An 18,335-nucleotide genomic window follows, 5' to 3' on the forward strand; every position below is an offset into this window, starting at 1 on the left:
CAAGTGACCATTCAAAGGACGTACTTGTTAATGATTTATTTTTGAAGGCCTATTTTCAAAGTTATACTTTATTTGTAATTGTAAACTGACAATTTACAAGAGATGTCTTGTAATCACCTGTTTAAAATCCTCCAAATATTCAGCTAATTCTCACCATTAAACTCCCCGTCGATAGGTTAATCATCCAGTTTTTCTAAAACTCTGTGAAGCTGTGGAACGGTGCATGCTGCATAATAAAAATCATATTCTGTCACGCGTGGATGAAAAGGTAGGTCCTATATTGTTTTATTTGATTTCAAATCTTGTACAAGAAAAAAAACAAAACAAAGCACAACACAATGTGACAAAGAAACGGCAGCAACGGAGAACTCGAACATTAGGAGTGAACAGTGGAGGGTGAAGGAGCAGCGTGGATGCTGAGGTCTGATGTGAGTGGTTACTGAATCATGTCTGTCAACAGGAAACGGGGCTGACAAGAATAAAGTGACTAACAGAAGATAAGGATGTAAACTGGTGACAACAGATGAATCTAGTGACGCTGGGAAGTGAAGCGCTGCACCTAAAGGCAGAAAAACGACATGTCACGCAGATCTGTTATCACCCTGAACAGATGAGGAGAAATATTCCAAATAACATGATAAAATTAAAAACAGGAACCGTCTGATTAAACACAAGGGCCCGACTTTGACTGGATTAATTCTTTTAAGGCTGCTATTTATCAGTGAGACATTGCTGCTACAATGTGTTTGTATACTGTACTGCGTGTATATTCTTACACATAATATGGGCCGACAGAAAAGTACAAAAATCTGTTAAGGTAACATCACAGTGACTGGTTGAACTGCATCGACCACTTCTGTTTACAGCTTCTTTTTCCTTTTTTTTTTTTTTGCATCTCCACATTTCTCATTCTCTCTCTCTGTCCCTCCACTCTTCTTCTTTAAAAGGTGTATGGTCCGACGTAGATGGAGAGTCTGAGGGCCGAGCTGGTCTGGTAGTTGCCCTGGTAGCTGACCAGAGGGTTAACTGACACCATCTCCAGATCCAACGTGTACTCTCTGGGGCCCGACACGGCGCGGGCCAGCACCAGCATGGCACTGATGTTATTGATTTGCTGGAGAAGACAAAAACAAATACTATTGAGCACATTGGCACAGCAGGTGGGACTGATCACAACAGCCCTAAATACTTTTCTTTCTGGAACATGTCAAAATGAGTTCTTGTAAAAAAAAAAAAAAAAGAAAGAAGAAGGATTATTGCTGAGAGTTTTTTCAAAGCTCCTGCACATCCACACAGATGTTTTCACTTATTCTGACTGATTAAGCTCAGGTTCATGTCGTGCTGAGCTGTGCTGGAAATTACATCGCGAAAGTTCATGAACCAACACAAATAAGAGTTTAAGTCGTTCTGTCCAAATAAGTTCTGCTCTACGGGCAGAGTGAAGGAAATGTCAGTCAAATTTAAATCAGTTAAATAAAGTAAAAACTACCCTTTCAGGATCGTTTTGCCTCTACACGACTGGTGTTTTGCATGACTGTGAGACAGAGTTGTATTCATAGTTGAAATCATGAAAAGATTAAATTTGGTTTAAAAGCTCATGTTGAAAATGCACAGTGGGAAATTTATTTAGACATTCAAAAACCAGGATAAATTTAGCTTTAACAAAATAGGAAAATCAAAACTGCACACACTCATAACTGATGCTATCAATTATATTTAAATGATTTTACAACTATTTTGCACATGTTTTTGTTTCTTTCTCTTGTAAACCAAAGTTTAAAACACATGTCTTATTGCAACGCAGATGTGCTAGACTACATCACTGAACTTCCTTGTTATTCCTGGATAGGAGTTTCCACAAAGCCCTTAGTTTGTTCCTAATAGTGCTACACATGGTACTACATTACAAGAAGCTGTGACTCTAAAGTTGTTGTTTCATTGTTAAAAAGTGACTTTAACCTCCTGAGAGCCTGCGTCCTCATATGGGGACATTAGGGTTTTAGGTCTGTGGCAGCTTTTTCTGCTTCGTTTAAACTTTTATCCTCTTAACTAGATATTAGTCAGTGTAAAAACATTCTACAGCCGATCACGTACCACAAGTTGACAAGGTACAAAACCTCATCAGATGTTACAGTTTAAACTTCTTTGTGCTCTAGTTTAATATGACACGCATATTCTATCAGTAGTAAAGAGCTATAACTTGTCCTCGATTGAGGACATTGGGATTTCATTATTTGCGATTCTGCTTTTGCACAGCCACGTTCAGACATGAAAGTTCACACTTTATCATAATATTGAGTGAAATAGTCCCTGTGTCCACACATGAGGACAATTTTTTTTCTCCAAAAACTACTTCCTGTTCAAAGACGCTCAAAAGAGATGTTTAGTTTTTGTAGTTCTTAGGTCCTACTAATTCCAAATAAAGAGCAATGGAGAAATTAAAAATGCATACCAAACAAAAGGTCAGGTCTCAGGAGGATAAACTACTAGTATAAACACAGTGAAAAAGTCACTCTTATTTTTGTCTGGTCTGCATCAAACTGTTTTGCACAGTCTGAGCATGATGACATTGAACTCTTGGTAAACTTAAACAACCATCACACCCACTCAGTGCTCTCTAACAGCTCTCACCCTGATGTAAAAGTCGCCGTTCTCGTCACCAGAGCGAATGCGGAAGGTGTTGTAAGCCCCAGCAGAAACACTGGTGGCCTGAATTTGGAAGATGTCGGAGGGGACGGAGCGCTCTGAGGTGATGCTCATGTAGCGGTGGACGATGGAGAAAGGCAGATCTCGACAGGCGGGCTTGCTGACGGGGCACACACAACGGCTGGACACACACACAGATTGAGTACAGTAAGTTCACATCAGGGCATCTATCACACAGCAGCAGCAGTTCAAAAATCTGCCAGCAGAGGGAGTAATGTGACTGAGAGGAAAGCTCCTTAAATCTAAACAAATATTGAACAGTAGCCATTTTCCCCTCATGTTTTTCTAAAACACATTTTATACGACCAAATCATGTGGGATCTGTTAATAGTGACCCACACCTGTTATACCAAGCCAGCACTTGTTCACGACTGTGATAGTTTTCTTATTGCACTGGAACGTGTTCAAAAGAAAAGGTTGCAAAGTTGGACTCATATGTGGAAAAAGTAATTGGGGTAATCTTGCAGTTGGAGCTGCACTCAGCACAGGGGCTGATTATACTCTGATGGCCAGCACATATTTGAGTAATTGGGAAAAGGTGTGTGGAAGTGTGTGTTTGTGTTTCAGCACACACACACACACACACACATAAGCTTTCATAAGGTGTCACTCACTTCTCAGACACTTGTATGTAAGGGTCTTGGCAGCGGTTGTTGTCCACACACTGGTATCGTCCATGGATGTTCACACAGGTCTGTTTCTCCGTACACTGATGTTCACCTGTCTCACACTCGTTTATATCTGCAGAGGACAAACAGCTTGGTGTGTTTCACCCAACGGGACGAGAATGGAGCCACTACCAAATTGAACATGCGCTGACTCAGTGCAGCGTTTGTGAGTCTTGAGGGAACATAGAGGAAGGTGTTCGCTTTCGGAGGAAATGGAGGAGGGTGTGCTTACCCTGGCACATTCGGGTGCCCAGCAGCTGGTATCCGTCTGGGCACACGCAGGAGAACTTCCCCGGTTCGTTGACACACTGGAACTGGCACAGGTAACTGGAGTAGCTGCACTCATCAATATCTGACAAGTTACCAGTTTGGGTTTTATTAATTATTCAACAATGAACAGAAACAGAGCACAAAAGGATCGAGCTTTGATCCTCCATTAAAGGCAAGAATGAGTCTCTCACCGTTACACGCAAAGCCATCAGGCCCGAGCTCGTAGCCCTGATCACAGCGACAGAGGAAGGTGCCGTACGTGTTGTAACACCTCTGAGAGCAGGGGGCGCCCATCTCGCATTCGTTCACATCTGCAAGGAGGGAAGAAGGAGAATACACTTCTTAGTGCTTCATAACTGGCCAGAGCGTGCAAAAAAAACCTTTACAGAAAATCAGAATAATAGCTCCAATAAATGTGATGCCCTTGAAAACAGGTTTTCTCAATCTGCTTGTTCCAAAAAAGCCAAGAGGTCTGACATTCTTCTGCCAAAACTGAAACTGTTTTGGTTACACTAAAAAAAACAAAACAAATAAGACGAGCTCTGTCGGATAAAAGCTGATGTCAACATCTGTTCATCTGTCCCAAATAAAATGTAGCAGTAGGGAATCAATTTGTGGTGGCAGTTGTGGTGTATGTTTTAGTGTTTTATGTCACTTGATGAAGAAACAGATTAGGAGATATTCTGTGTTGAACCTCCTAATAAATATTTCTTGTATTTCTTTGTCACATCACAACATGAATATTTAATGTTATTGTTTTCATTTTTTGTTCAGTGAGAGAAGAGCTAAGAGTTTATTGAGTCTGACATTGTTGAGTGCAGCTCTGTGAACTATTCACTGCTGAAGTTCACAACAGTCTAAGACATTTAAGGTGAAGATTTCACACACACACACACACACACACACACACATATATATATATGAATGAAACAATAAATACATATGTAACCTAACATCGGTAATTAACAACACTCTTCATTATCAGTTAAACTCTATTGAATTTAAGCCAAAAAGGATGATTTTTTTTTGTTTTTTTTAGAAAAATTTTTGTAATTTCAGTTTATTATACATGGTGATTGTTATATCCATGTGTTTGTAATCTAGTTTTAGGCTTTTGGACAGAATAAGCTACATCTTATTGATTATTTCAAACAATAAACCTCTTATTAAAGTAAATTACAGCCATATTTAGTTTATATTTTACAGATTAACCTTCCAAATGGTGTATAATGTAATTTATAATAGTTACACTAACTTATAAATATTACAGAGATCAGCAGCTCCTTTGTTGTAAAAGGTAAAATAAAGCACTAATGATAGTCTAAATATTATCAAAAAAAGCTATAGGCCGACCTTAAATAAAAACCTCATTCGACCTCTCATCAACAGAACTGATCTGTCTCTTTAAATTCTTTCTAAATGTCCCTGAGGGGAACAGAGATAGATGCCTACATAACATACAAAAAAACATTTCCTCGTATCTGTCAGTAATTTATTCACAGAAATGTTTCTGATATTCTTAAGCATCAGAAATAATAACTATGTTACATAATATATAATGTTACTTTATTGCAGCCATTATTATGAGATAACGAGTACTTTTACTTCTAATACTTTCATATCTTTATGTAAGGAGGATTATGAATGTAGGATTTTACATGAGTGGAGGCTTGTACTGTCACAAATTTACTCCTGCATAAATTATATTAGATACTCACCAATGCAAGATCGGTTGTTTCCTGCCAGTTGGAAACCAGGTTCACACTGACAAGAGAAGGAACCGGGGACATTGACGCAGCGGTGCTGGCAGTATCTGTACCTGCACTCATCGATGTCTGACAAAGAGAAATGGCTTCAGAGGGATTCCTGCAGGTTTTTAAAGCTCCAACAAACAAACTTCACCTCAAGACTGTTTCCCAGAAAATGTCCTTATTTATGTTGGGCTACACTAACCACAGGAGAAACTCATAATGTCTCACCGATGCACTCCGTGCCAACCTTGCGGTAACCGTCCGGACACTGACACGTGAAGGCCCCCAGCGTGTTGATGCACTGCTGGCTTGGCTGGCAGTCATGTTCGTCTCGCTCACACTCATCGACATCTGTGTTTGTGGGTGAAGTGAGACAGAGAGAACACGTCACGACTGACAGATACAGATACGGTGTGAGTGAGGGCGACGGCGTCTTTGTTCCCCTCGCTTGCACCCGGGAGCTGAGAATGCGCTGTGTTGAGTCATGTTTGCTGCCTCGTGCAGGCCAGATGAACACCTCGCCGTCCCTCAGCGCAAGTAGGATATCGCCGCAAGTCAGCTTCTTAAAATGCAGCAGCTGTCTTCGTGTGAAATCTCCCAAATTCCTACACTGCCTGTCTTCGCCCCGTGGACTCATACTCACTCACACCCACACAGATTGCACCAACACGCTGCCTCCAGTCCCAACACCTGCTCGCGGCCACCTGTCTCTCACAATCTGTGGCCGCCAACAATAAATTTACACAATAACACACACACACTAGAACTTAATGATCACTCATCCTGTGGCCACCTGTCTACCTCCAGACCCCAGACACACAAACCAGACACCCACCCACACAGCTGTCTCCGTGCGGCTCGTAGCCTAGAGGGCAGGGGTTAAAGGGCTCGGTGGGCACGATGTGGGGCTCCGGAGCGGGGATGACGGACGCCGAGCGGGGAAGGCACAGGTAGCCCCCATAGTGGTTGAAGCACTTCATTTCCCCTTTGCAGGCATCTGGAATGGTCTCGCACTCGTTTATGTCTAATGGGAGGTTCAGATATTGAAGCACAAAGTATGAAGACTGTTAGAGACAGATAAAACAGAGGATATAAGAATGAGCTGCTGAGGGAGATTTACCTTTGCAGTGCTCAGTCTGAGGGTCCCAGTGATACCCATCTGTGCATTCCTAGAAAAAAAAAAGCAGCAAAGAAAGAGCGAGTGTGAGAAAATGATGGAAAGAAAGATGTGAACAGTCCCTCTGAGCCAAGTAGTTGCATAATATATTCATAATACATAATAAATCCCGAGTAGCGGGATGTGAAAATAGAAGCAGGGGATAGAGAAACTTGTTTCCCCTGTATTCGCGCAGGAGTGCTGGGCCGAACAGACGAGAAGTCTGCCTCTGTAAAAGGTTTTTGTGACATTTTAAACTTCTTCCCCGGAGCCAAATGTCACATCAAAAACAAAGTATTTAAGGCCACTGTTTGGAAAGAGGGTCATTATCATTCACTGGAAAAATCCTGCTGTGATGGAAAGAAAAACTGAGGCCTGAAGAAACGTGGTATTAAAACCAAATTTATCCCCAGCAATGGCCACTATAAAGTATGGAGAGTGAAACATTTATGAGGAACACTGAAGAAGAGGAAGAAGAAGAAGAAGAAGAAGAAGAATAAGAAGAAGAAGAAGAGAGGGGATTTGGGGCCAGCCCTTCAACATGAGAAGAAGGAAAGACGACCCAAATAAAAGGAAAGGAGTGAGCAGGGAAGAGAAAGGGAGAGTGATTCATCCATCCTTACCGTGTAGGTGTCACCTTCTGTATGTTGCTGTGAAATCGCACTGCGGAGGAGCACAGACACACATATGCACACACACAAGATTGACACACAAGCACCCTGCATACTAATGCACTAATTAAGGGGGAGATGGGACAGGAACACGCATAAAACACGCACACAGACACACGCACAACTTTCAGGCAGGTAGCCGTATCCTGCAGACGGGCCTTCGTGGCGTGTAGACCCGTGGAGAAGTGGTATCTGCGTTTCAGGGAGAGACATGAAGAAATGACAACATTAGAAACACAAAGTGGTTCGGGTGAGTCTCAAATCTGTCATGAGCTGTGAGCAGCTCCCAAAACTGAAATCGATGAATCAACTCGAAGGAAAGGGCTGAAGCCAATTTTGAAGAAGTCAGTCTGACCACAGACTGTGAGCTCTCTGGGCTTGTTTCACCATTCGTCAACCAAATAGTTCCCCCCTGATCACGGCAAGAATAACTGGAATTAATTACTCTGCCAGGTAAAAACATAAATATCGCACCGAACTGCGGCCTTCGGCTGAAAATAACCCGAGTCAACAGAAATACTTTCGTATTGGCTGCTTACAGAAAGCCCTCTATGTCTGCACACTGGCAGCCGCTGGAATAACAGTCTCGCTGAGCGCCGCCTCCAGAGGTTTGCTTTGTATCAGAGCAGCGTCGGTGGGGCCACATAAATCCCAGTCATTACTTGCATATTTCATAGCAGCATCTCCTGCTCAGCTGCTTCAGTTTGTGAAATTAAACTTACATTAGCAAATTAGCCTCTGTAACGAGAAGCTTGCCCCACCTCTAAAGATGTTTGTGTGTCTGTTTTAATGGAAGAGAGCGTCTGTGTGTGCCAGTGGGGGAACTCACTCGCTACTTTATACTTCTACTGCACTTAATTTCAGATGGAATTACTGTAGTTTTACTACTTGCTTTTACGCACAAATCATGGCCTATAAAATAAAACATGATGGATTATTGTAGTGTAAAGGCTCTGAATGCCCCACACAGGTGCTTAGTGGTTATGTGGCTGAAGAGTAGGAATGTTGCAAACAATGCATCTGCAATTTGTCCTACAACAAAAACAGAGCATGGGCTGACATCCTGAAAGTAATTGTTATTTTATTCCTTGTCGGCTTTAACTTTGAATACTTTAATTACATGTTTTTTTTAAAGCAGGAGTTTTACTTTAAACTTAATCAAGTTTGCACTTGAATAACAGACTGAGTTCTTCTCCCACCACTGGTCTTTTTCCATAGTGTTCTCTACAGACCAGAATTTATGAGGTAAATTTATACTGAATTATATTTTAGTTTAGTGATCTGATGGATGGAGCTTTCCTCCCAGTAGAGACACAGTCATCCCTCTGTTAATTTTCCTGAAAAGTTTAAACAAACAAATCGCCCATTCCATCCCTGGCAGACCGAAAAACAGTGCAAGTAATAAAGAAAAGGGTCCAAGGAAGTGCTGTTTGCGAAGTGAGCGAGCTCCAGCTAAAATACATAAAATGGGAAAGTTATAATCACAGCCTACGTGCGTAGACTCACGCTCCGACATAAACTCCGGAGGCCACATTCGCAGGCATTGCTTATTGTTGTATTTCAGGTCGAAAACAAACACGAGGCCGCAAGGATGACTTGGGCGCTCTGAAATACTCGACGGATGACATCACGGGCCGCCCGTGACCTTTTGCGTGGTGAAAAGCAGCAAAACATGCTCTCATACTGACAGCCCAGACGGGAACACATACCAGCGCGCAATCAGACGGCCGCAGTACGTGACCTCTCCGAACTGGCCGGGCAGCATCTTACAACCAGCAAGAATGTGACTCAAAACCACCCGAAAGCAAACTGACCATCGCTCCAGGGTCCACTCACTCACTGGCTACTCAGTGTGGGCAGCAGGGATGCATGGGTGTCGCCCTGCTGCCGCTGGAGATCAAGTGTCGGTGGACCTCTGGAATGCCCGTGGCAAGGATGTGGGCGCCGGTTCTCAGCTGGGATGCCCTGCCACTGCAGTGGTTCCCAGAGTATCAGGTTCTGGGAAACCCCCCATGGTTCACATAGGAGGACAGCTGGTGCCAAACCACCAGCCGCTTGCTCCCCCTAACCTCTCATCTCTCTGCAGGATGTGGAGGAGGATCTTAGAGTTCATTGTCTTGGCAGCGACTATCACTGACAATGAGAAATACTGATTTACTGGAGCCGAAACAACTGTTTGATTGATCGATAGGTTAATCAAGAGGAACTTCATCACAATCAATAGCTCCTGACGCTTTTCAAGCAAACACTCAATGCTTGTTGGGTTTAGCTTCACAAATATGTGTTGCTATTCCTTGCTATAATGATAATAGATTAAACATTTTTGGTGTTTTGGACTGATAGTCAGACACAATAAGACTTCTGGGAACTCGCCACGGACATTTCTTGTAACGATTTTGACTGGACTCGTCAACAGTAGACCGAATAACAGATAAATGGACGAATGGAAGAAAGGAATCATTAGTTGCAGCCTCAGTTTAAACCTGTAAATACTCGTGTTTAATAAAATAATAATAAATTCTTAGAAATCAAGTATATTTATCATTTGGGGTTTGGCTCGGCGCAGCACAGCTCTGACTCATTTTTAAAGTCACACAATCAGCACAGCCCAGCAAGCGAAATGTCAGACGTCTCGAAAAGTGACCACACGGGTGACAAGGAAAGACACACAGCTGGACCACACACGCACAAACACAGCGTATAAGTGTAGAGGCCAGGATGGTCATTTGTTGTACTGTATACACATCTAGCTTTGTGTTGCTGTGCTTGGCTGTGCGTGGAGCAGCCTGAGAACATGGTGGCCTGGTGTGCTCCAGCTGCACTCTGTTACTACTGCGGTAGTGAACCTGCAAATCAGCAACCAGGGGGTCTCCATCTCCCCACCAGGCCGGACTCCTGTTCTGAGAAATGCCGCAGGTAATGGCGGGTGGCGGCCTGTGGGAGAAATTCACGCACTGTAACTGCAACAAACGTTCTCCTGAGCTGCTGTGCAGGCCCCGGGGGTGATGCTGCCATGTCTCCTTTAAAGAGAGCAGACGGTGTGACGTGAGATGATTGGCTGCTCTCGCGGGAACAACGCTCCTTCCTGTTGTCTTTATAAACCCACCTGATTCACAACAGTTAAGTGGAGCCGTCTGTTGTTCGCTGTGTGAACGGCGATAAAACTACGCTGTCAGACCGTAGCGAGTTTGTCCAGGTTTACGGAGAGCTGGCACCTGTTTGTCCCAAACTTCTTCTTGTTGTTTACTCCACTTGGTGACTAAACTGAGATTGTGACACTGACTTCTAATGTTGTATAAGTGGAATGAGGTGGAAGGATTTTGCAATATACGCTACAATAATACATGTCCTGTGACTCACTGCCTCTCTTCCTGTCTAACCCCCTATTACAGTCAGAGCCAGAGCTACCCAGACTGTTAGCCACGTTATCTTGGCTCGAGCAGGGAGCCAAGTGCCGCTGGGAGAGCAGAGCACTGAGAAGGGCAGCGGTACAGCTGTGACGTGTATGGCCCGTACCAGAAAAGTGGGAAAGATCTCACCTCAGTTATTTTTTCCTGAAAAGACTTGGACACATGTTAAGTCAGCCGACAGCTCTGAACTCCTTTCATGAGCGCAAGACGTCTGAATAAACGGTAAAACTCACAGATTAATCTTTGGCGGCGGGTCTCCTGTCTCTCGGTCTCCCCTCTGACCAGTGTGTCTTTTCTGCTGGCTGCGGTCGTCCCGGCTGAGTTGGCGTCCAGAAGTGGTCCCTTAAACTCCTGCCTGTTTGACCCTGAGAGAGTGAGTGGGGAGACCGACAGCTGGAGCAGCTGAACACATGCAAAGGGAGGGAGGGAGAGAGGGAGCGAGCAAGAGACTCTGAGGAGGAAGAGAGGGAGGAGAGAGGGACAGCCCATTCTTACCCCCCCTCTGGCCCCCTGCACTGCCATCCTCCACTCTCCAAACCCCCTCTCCCTGCTCCCTGACCCCCCAGGATGCAAATTCCTGGTCTGCGGCCCAAATACCAAAATTCCAAATCTGTCCAAATCGCAGGCACAACAACAACTCACAGATTCACACACACACACACATGCCCCCCATCTTCCTATCCAGTGCCCCCTCTCACTGGTCCCACAATACACCTGGTTTCATTTAAACTAAACCCCCGCAAAAGCCCCAAGCTCTCCCACCCTTCCCTCGCTGCCTTTTCCCATTTACCCCCCATCTATCTATACTTACCTCCCCCATCTTTTCCCTTTTTCTTTTTTTTTTCCCCCCTCCATAAAGCAACTGAAGCCCTCGCTCTCATCCAATCTGACATGCAGGATATTTATAGCCGGAGAGAGAGAAGTTAATGGAATGTGGACAAAAATTAGAGAGTGGAAGAGTGTGTGTGCGCAGAGCGGGTCGGAAAATTTGTCAGCTTATTTCGCTGAATGCACTGGTGGCGCTCGCTGGGATAGAATACAGCAAATAAGAGGCTATCCTCGCTCTTGACCAACTTTGCCGTCCTCTGCTTGTGTGTGACTAATCCACCGCTGCGCTCGGAGTCATTGCAGCACCATTTTTTCTTGCAAAATTTGACGTCTATCATGTTGCGAACTGGCTAAGAGATGTTGCTCAACGGATATTGGTCCTTGTTAGTTTACACAACCGAAAGTCAAATTTAAAGGTCATCCTTGCTCTAGGCACAAAATCCATTTCAAAATTCAAGGGAATTACAGTCTTAAAATGTGACATCTGTTACCAACTAAATAGCTTGCATTTAGTTCTAAAACTTTTCTCTCTCTCTCTCTTTTTTTTTAATCTAAGTAAACCTCCAGTGTTCTGGTAGAAAAACCTTTACTTAGTCTCAGGTTGTTTATCTGCCCTGTGAGTCTGTGTTGTGGCAGGGAGGCAGCTGTCATTACAAGGGATGTTGTGAAAAATCACACTGAGTACCCCCTTTAGTTGGACCAACTGTGCCCCCCGGATGGTCCCTTATTCCCATGGCCACACACAGACATCCCACACACTGGTTTTAGTCTCAGTTCATCATACATGTAATCTTCTGGTGTCATTTAAAATCTAAAACACTCAGCTCACTCAGTTCTCTTAATAGTATGATTTGTATCTCTTCCTTTCTCTTATCTCCATCCAACAACCACAAGTTCAGTAAATCTTGTTTCTGCAATGGGTTAACGATAGCATCATTTCTCTGCTGTAACACAGCAGATTAGACGCTAACATGAAGCATAAAGTAATATAAAACACAGCCGCATTTTAATGTAAATATGTCCATTTTATTTACAAATCAAATTTACAGACACAGCGGGGACACTAGGACCGCAAGCAGGGCGTTTGAAGTTAAAACCAAGGATGCGAAATTCATCAGAAACAGAGAAATCACAACCGACGCCACAAAGGTGACGGGGTAAACAAACCGGGGGAGAAAAGAGGGGTCGAGCCAATAACGCTTCAGTCGTGATACATTTTGAAGATACAGCTTTTGATGACGCCCATGTATCTGTCCCACACGGCCTGGTGTCTGAGGGGACAGAAAAGAGACACAGAAAGAGAGTAAACAGTGAGTGGAGGGAGCCAAGAGGTTGTACTGTAAATCTCATGACCAACTGTAATTGTGAAATCTGGGTGAAGAGAGTAAATGAGGCAATCTTTTGTCCCTTCAGTGTAATCAGAGCGAGGGGGGGCCTATATTCCTTTTTATGAATATCTCTTTGTTGAGCTTGTAGTGGCGCAGGGCTGTGTAAACCCTTAAATAAACTCCTGAGTGTTTGCATGAGAAACAAGGTAACTACAGTTTAAGAAATCATGTGCGAGATAGAGACACCCGCTGGTCGAACGGGGTCGTAAATTTTACAGGATTTCAACACAACTTAATGCCTGAGCTGTGTTTAATGGCTGCTAATGTGTATAACCTTATTGGGTTATATTCTTGTTTTCCTAAATCTCGCAAAATTGTGAGGATATTTTTAGCACGGGTTACCCCTGGGAAATGATAACCCCGCCAGGGCTGGTGCCACTCTCCGCCTGATAAGACATAAAAGCTCATTAACTCACTTGAATGTGTCGAGTATGTGAGCAGAGTTGGTGTAGTGAGTGAGGTAGAGTTTCATGTCCGCGGCCGTCCATCTGTCCGAACGGCACGGCTCAATAAACTGTGGAATAAAAAGAAGGGGAGGAGGTTACATCATACAGTCTCAAAGGCAGACTGGAGCTGGCACAGGCCTCAGAAAAACTGGGCCAGGCGAGCTGTCTTCACTTACAACTTGGAAAAATCCGACTGTATTTTGAGGACGTGCTCACCTTCTCCACAAGATCAATAAAGAAATCTCTGACGTCTTTTGTGTTGGTTAACTTTGCTGCAATGTTGACGAGACCTCTGGAAAGATTCTAGACAGACAAAAAGAAGTGATTTGAAAAACTATTATTTCCAAAAAGACGACAAAAAGACGGCAGGATACTGCGAGGGCGTTTCTAACCTTAAAATTAGCCTCCATCTCAGTAAAAACTTTAGTCTTTCCTCTGAGAGCTGTGCAGACCAAACTGAGCAGAGAGAACAGAAACAGAAAAAACACTGTTATGTGAGAGTATAGTTGAAGCCATACAAAATGAATTAAACATACAACATCTCCAGTTTCAGGAAAAGAAATGTAAGGCTTATAATGTGTTACCTTTTGTGTTGATCCAACAAATCTTTGTCAGTGATTAATATCTTAAGTTCTTTCAGCTCTTGCAAAAACTCTTTATCAAGATCGACGTCCATGTCTTCCACCATGTTATCTACAAAGAAAGTCAGATTCTGTCAAGTCGGTTTAAACAATGTCTTCTTTATCATGTGATTATTGTGGTTTTCTTATAATTACAGCTAAGTTATTGTATTCCTAATAACACATACAATACTTATACAATTTACATGTATTTTCATTCTATTGAGGACCTGCAAAACCTGAAGGACCTCTGGTGGTCAGTGAGCCTCATTGACAAAGCAGCGCTTTACACAGTGTGTTATTTATTTTACACATTCAACATCTCAGATTTACTATTTTTACAATTGTGCAAACCTGAAAAAGAAATAAAGGTTGTGTCATTTCATTAATGTGTGACATAACTATTGGAAATGGTACAGATACCCCTCAAGTCTTGTGTCAGAAATTTGGCCAAAGAAGCTAAAAAAAACATAAAGTCACTTACCGACAGCTCCAACTGTCCAGTTGTTGATGAGCTGCCCGGCACAGAAAGCAAAGTCTTGGAAAGTGAGGTACTGCAGCTTTCTTTTTCCCGTCTCAAAACGATTGTTGGCAAAGAAAACAATGGCCGCGTAATCTCTGAAACGACAGGAGACGTAGGAGATAACGTAATAGAACAAGACATTTAGATATTTGTTTTCAGTGTTTTAGAAATATTGAACACTGGCCTTTTCCAAAACCTTGAACATATTTAACATTAAAGACTGATCTGAAGTTAAACCAACGCTTTAAAGGATAAAGCTGAGGCAGGAAGATTTGAAATCCATTCTCCTCAGGGATCACCTGGCAAGCTTGTCAGAGAGAAGGAAATGCTGACGTATGTTCTCCACCAGGGGTCCCTTCAGCTCTTCCACAACTTTGAAAACACGTTTGAAGTTGTCGAACTGAAATTAAACACATGAGGCAGCACATTTAATAAGATTTCAACAACGTGACTTCAGCAAAACCTGCCTAAGTATTTTCTCTGTAATCAGCTATCCTAGCACAACTAATAAACTGTACAAACCGCTACAAAATCAGCTTGCTGACATGTTGAAACTAGCCGGTAACAGAAAACTGATTAAAGCAACTCCAAACTGGATACTGTGAAAAAGAAAGGCAGATCCACAGCTAAACCTAATGTTTCAGAACCGAACCATCTTCTATTCATCAATACTGGTGCAGATTAATATTTTAAATATTGTGCACAAAACTCACACTGGAAATGACCAATCATAACGTATTTACCTGTCGTCTGCAGCTCTTTAACGTTACTCCTGTCTTGGCACTGATATCATCTAAGTCTTTCTTTGTTCCCTTGGAGAGTTTCTTTCCCAAGACCTCACGGACAAATGAGTCATCAAAGGCATAGTACCTAAGATAAGAAACAGGACGGTAAGTAAAGAGTTAACTGTTCACTGTATAAGCGTATATATAATGTAAAGAAACAAGACAGGGATTGAATGACAAACAAATGCAGTATCTGTATCTGCCTTAAGTTAAGACTGACCAAGTTAAATCGTAAAAAGGTTAAAAAAACAAATCAGATCTCTGCACCTCTCTATAAGGAGGGTTTGTCGATGTGGTGGAATCTGGAACAGCAGCTGGTTTCCTAGTTTGGCAGGACTGTGCAGCAGACGCTCACACATCTGGAAAGTCCTGTACTGGTCCATGGTGTCACTCAGAAGGACATCTGCGCTTGCCTCACACTCCTCCAACACGCCTCCCTCCATACGTACTTTCACTGCATCATTCACTGTTGGATAAATCACAGAGGTTCACACAGTTAATGATCCAACCATGACTGAAGCCATACATGATAACTACGACTGGCATCGCGATAGAATAAAGTTAACATAATGCAGCACTGCATTAACGTAAGCGGCTGATGCAGGAAGGACCTTCACAATTCACACTGTTAATAGTAACAGCAGAATGATGAAAAGGACTGAATTTGTGAGAACGATTATGGGCTTCAAATTTGTTTCACAACAAACATTTGGGTCATGATGATATTTAATACCAAAAACTTGCTTGTAGCTACACATTTCTCAGATCTGTTTCTTAAGGGTGGACCTATTTAGTATTTAACAGCAAAGAAGAAAATGGTGGGAACACGGTGGGGAAAAACATCATTTATCATGTGTTAGTAGTTTTTTTTTTTTTTATTATTTCTGGCCTCTAGACTGGAAACCACAGTTAGACTGTCTGTGCTCCTCCTGTTACAACCAGACTTTTAACATATTTATAAAATGCTTTAAATACACCAGGTCTTTGTGAAAGCACACATATTCATTCAAATGTCTTTGGTGTAAACCTTACCCGTGTATCCATCCAGCCAAAGTTGGTAAACCACCTCATCCATGATAGTGGTGTTACCTACAAATACATCCAGCTCTACTGACATCTGCCAGGAACACAGGAGCAAAAGGAAAATAGGAAAGGAAAACATTATTAATATTTGGCGTTTTAGCTATGGCAAATATCAACTGTCAGATTAGATGAAAAGTAGCCCACAGCACACTAGGTTATACTATACCTTGTTTTAACTTGTCCCAGCCAGAATAAAGCCCCTAGAAACAATAAAGGGTATCTCCGCAGTGTTCACGTCTATTAACTGAGCGTAATGGTTCTCTCCATGGTTTACTAATTAGCTAACTTCCTCCATTACAGGTTAGCTCCCGATGCTAAGTTAGCAGGATTCAGAGGAAATCAAACAGACAGCCAACCAAACACAAGACGGCAGGATAAAATCTACTTAACGCGAAGGTATGAATGAAGAATTAACAGTTTGCATTTATATCACGGACACCCATGAACTGCTAAATTCCCTGTATATCCGTGGGTCCGCAGTGTCAACAACAGCAGTCGTGCAGCACACACTTCCGGTATGGTGACGTCACAGCCAGACGCTCAACAGTCAGACGTTGCAGTCGCTCAGTGGCGAGTACATTAGGTACACGAGTGAAATATCCCCTAGTACAACAGTCCTGCGACAGCTGGGATAGGCTCCAGCAACCCCCGCGACCCTGCTGAGGATAAGCGGTAGTAGAAGATGAGATGAGATGACACAACCGTCCTGCACTAAATATTTGCTACAGGAGGTTGTGGTGTTCAGCATTTGTTTAAAATGACTAAAAAATTGTTTATACTTATTTGTTCAAAATAATTAAACCTCCCCTCTGGTAGAGTCAAACAGACTCAAGCACAGTGGTTTTCCCATGGCTGTAAAAAAGGTTGCTGAAGGAGGATGCAATCTGGAATAGTGCAATATATTCACATTGTAGATGAAAGAGATTTTACTATCTATTTTATAATATGTTATATTTCCAATATGTTGTTACCTTTAAACACCTGACCTCAATCTGTTACTTGAGATAGCTACCAAACAAAACTTTGTCTTAACTTGTGTACAATTACAATTAAAGTTCCTCTTCTTCCTCTTTTGGAGGCTATGGTTTATTAATATTGAATTATATTGAGTTGTACCAACACATGTTTCTATAGTTTTGACAAAACAATTTAAGTTAGCAGGCTAGGCTAAATAACAGGAACATTTCTGTGTTTAATTCAGTACAACTTAACAGCACCACAAACTAAATCTTCCAAAATTATCACAAAAAAAAAAAGAAAAGCATAATTCTTGCATAAACTGAACATTACAATAGTCATGAATGGAGATTTATTGTGGGACTGTTTTAACTAATGTAATGAACTGACGAGTGAGTGTTTATGGATTGTATTTCTGTTTATTCATTTTGTGTATGTATATGTACCATGGGACTAAGATCATGCCACAACCTGAAACTAAGAATGTCGTATAAACTAGAAATATAATTTTTAAAAGTTAGTTGTAAGTCTGAAACTAAGTAAGAGCACATCAAGTCAAAAAAAAGGTTCAATTATGTAAAATATTATCCTTCTTTGCAGTGACATTACAATTATCATAATTTGTAATATAAAATACTGACTATTACATAGATGGAATCCTAGATTAATTTGCTGGACTGATGTAGACTACAGACAGGACATTTTCTTTTACTAGTGTCTTTAAAGTGCCATCTCACTTTGTAACCAAACCCACTCTGAATGAATGACTTCACAATGCACCAACCCCAACAAACTTCATTAATGGCATCTATAGCCTATCAATTTACAGTCATCAATACTCACCCTGTATTTTATTTAATTATTTTATTATTTATTTATTTATTTTGTAGAGAACAAAAATCAAAAGACAACAGATGATTATGTAAAGAATCAAATCACAACAGAGCTTTTGGCAGGTAGACAGAAGCCCATTGTCCTTTCATTTGTGCTCTTATAAAATGTGTCAGATCACAGATAGGCCTCTGTGTGAGCACGGGGCCCCTGCATTGCCTGCTGCCTGCGTGTACACAATC

General features: G+C 42.2%; 2 protein-coding genes across 2 annotated transcripts; both read right to left on the reverse strand.

Annotated features, from left to right (window-relative positions):
- Window positions 1–261: 261 nt before the first annotated feature.
- efemp2a (EGF containing fibulin extracellular matrix protein 2a) lies at window positions 262–11,056 on the reverse strand. The gene is made up of 11 exons (XM_047585657.1): window positions 10,866–11,056; window positions 7,175–7,414; window positions 6,516–6,564; window positions 6,231–6,419; window positions 5,624–5,746; window positions 5,363–5,479; window positions 3,836–3,955; window positions 3,607–3,726; window positions 3,321–3,447; window positions 2,632–2,827; window positions 262–1,114 (listed from the first exon to the last, which is right to left on the reverse strand). The coding sequence occupies exons 2-11, from the start codon at window positions 7,274–7,276 to the stop codon at window positions 941–943; spliced, it is 1,317 nt and encodes a 438-aa protein (XP_047441613.1). The 5' UTR covers window positions 7,277–7,414; window positions 10,866–11,056; the 3' UTR covers window positions 262–940.
- A 1,414-nt stretch (window positions 11,057–12,470) lies between these two features.
- On the reverse strand, window positions 12,471–16,831 carry fibpa (fibroblast growth factor (acidic) intracellular binding protein a). Its single transcript, XM_047585005.1, has 11 exons — window positions 16,472–16,831; window positions 16,255–16,339; window positions 15,490–15,688; window positions 15,181–15,307; window positions 14,737–14,837; window positions 14,399–14,532; window positions 13,879–13,987; window positions 13,687–13,750; window positions 13,511–13,597; window positions 13,265–13,362; window positions 12,471–12,731 (listed from the first exon to the last, which is right to left on the reverse strand). Exons 2-11 carry the CDS (start codon window positions 16,337–16,339, stop codon window positions 12,662–12,664), a joined length of 1,074 nt encoding a protein of 357 aa, XP_047440961.1. The 5' UTR covers window positions 16,472–16,831; the 3' UTR covers window positions 12,471–12,661.
- Window positions 16,832–18,335: the final 1,504 nt, after the last annotated feature.

This window comes from Mugil cephalus, chromosome 5, assembly GCF_022458985.1.
Source record: "Mugil cephalus isolate CIBA_MC_2020 chromosome 5, CIBA_Mcephalus_1.1, whole genome shotgun sequence".
In the NCBI taxonomy this organism is placed as follows: Eukaryota; Metazoa; Chordata; class Actinopteri; order Mugiliformes; family Mugilidae; genus Mugil; species Mugil cephalus.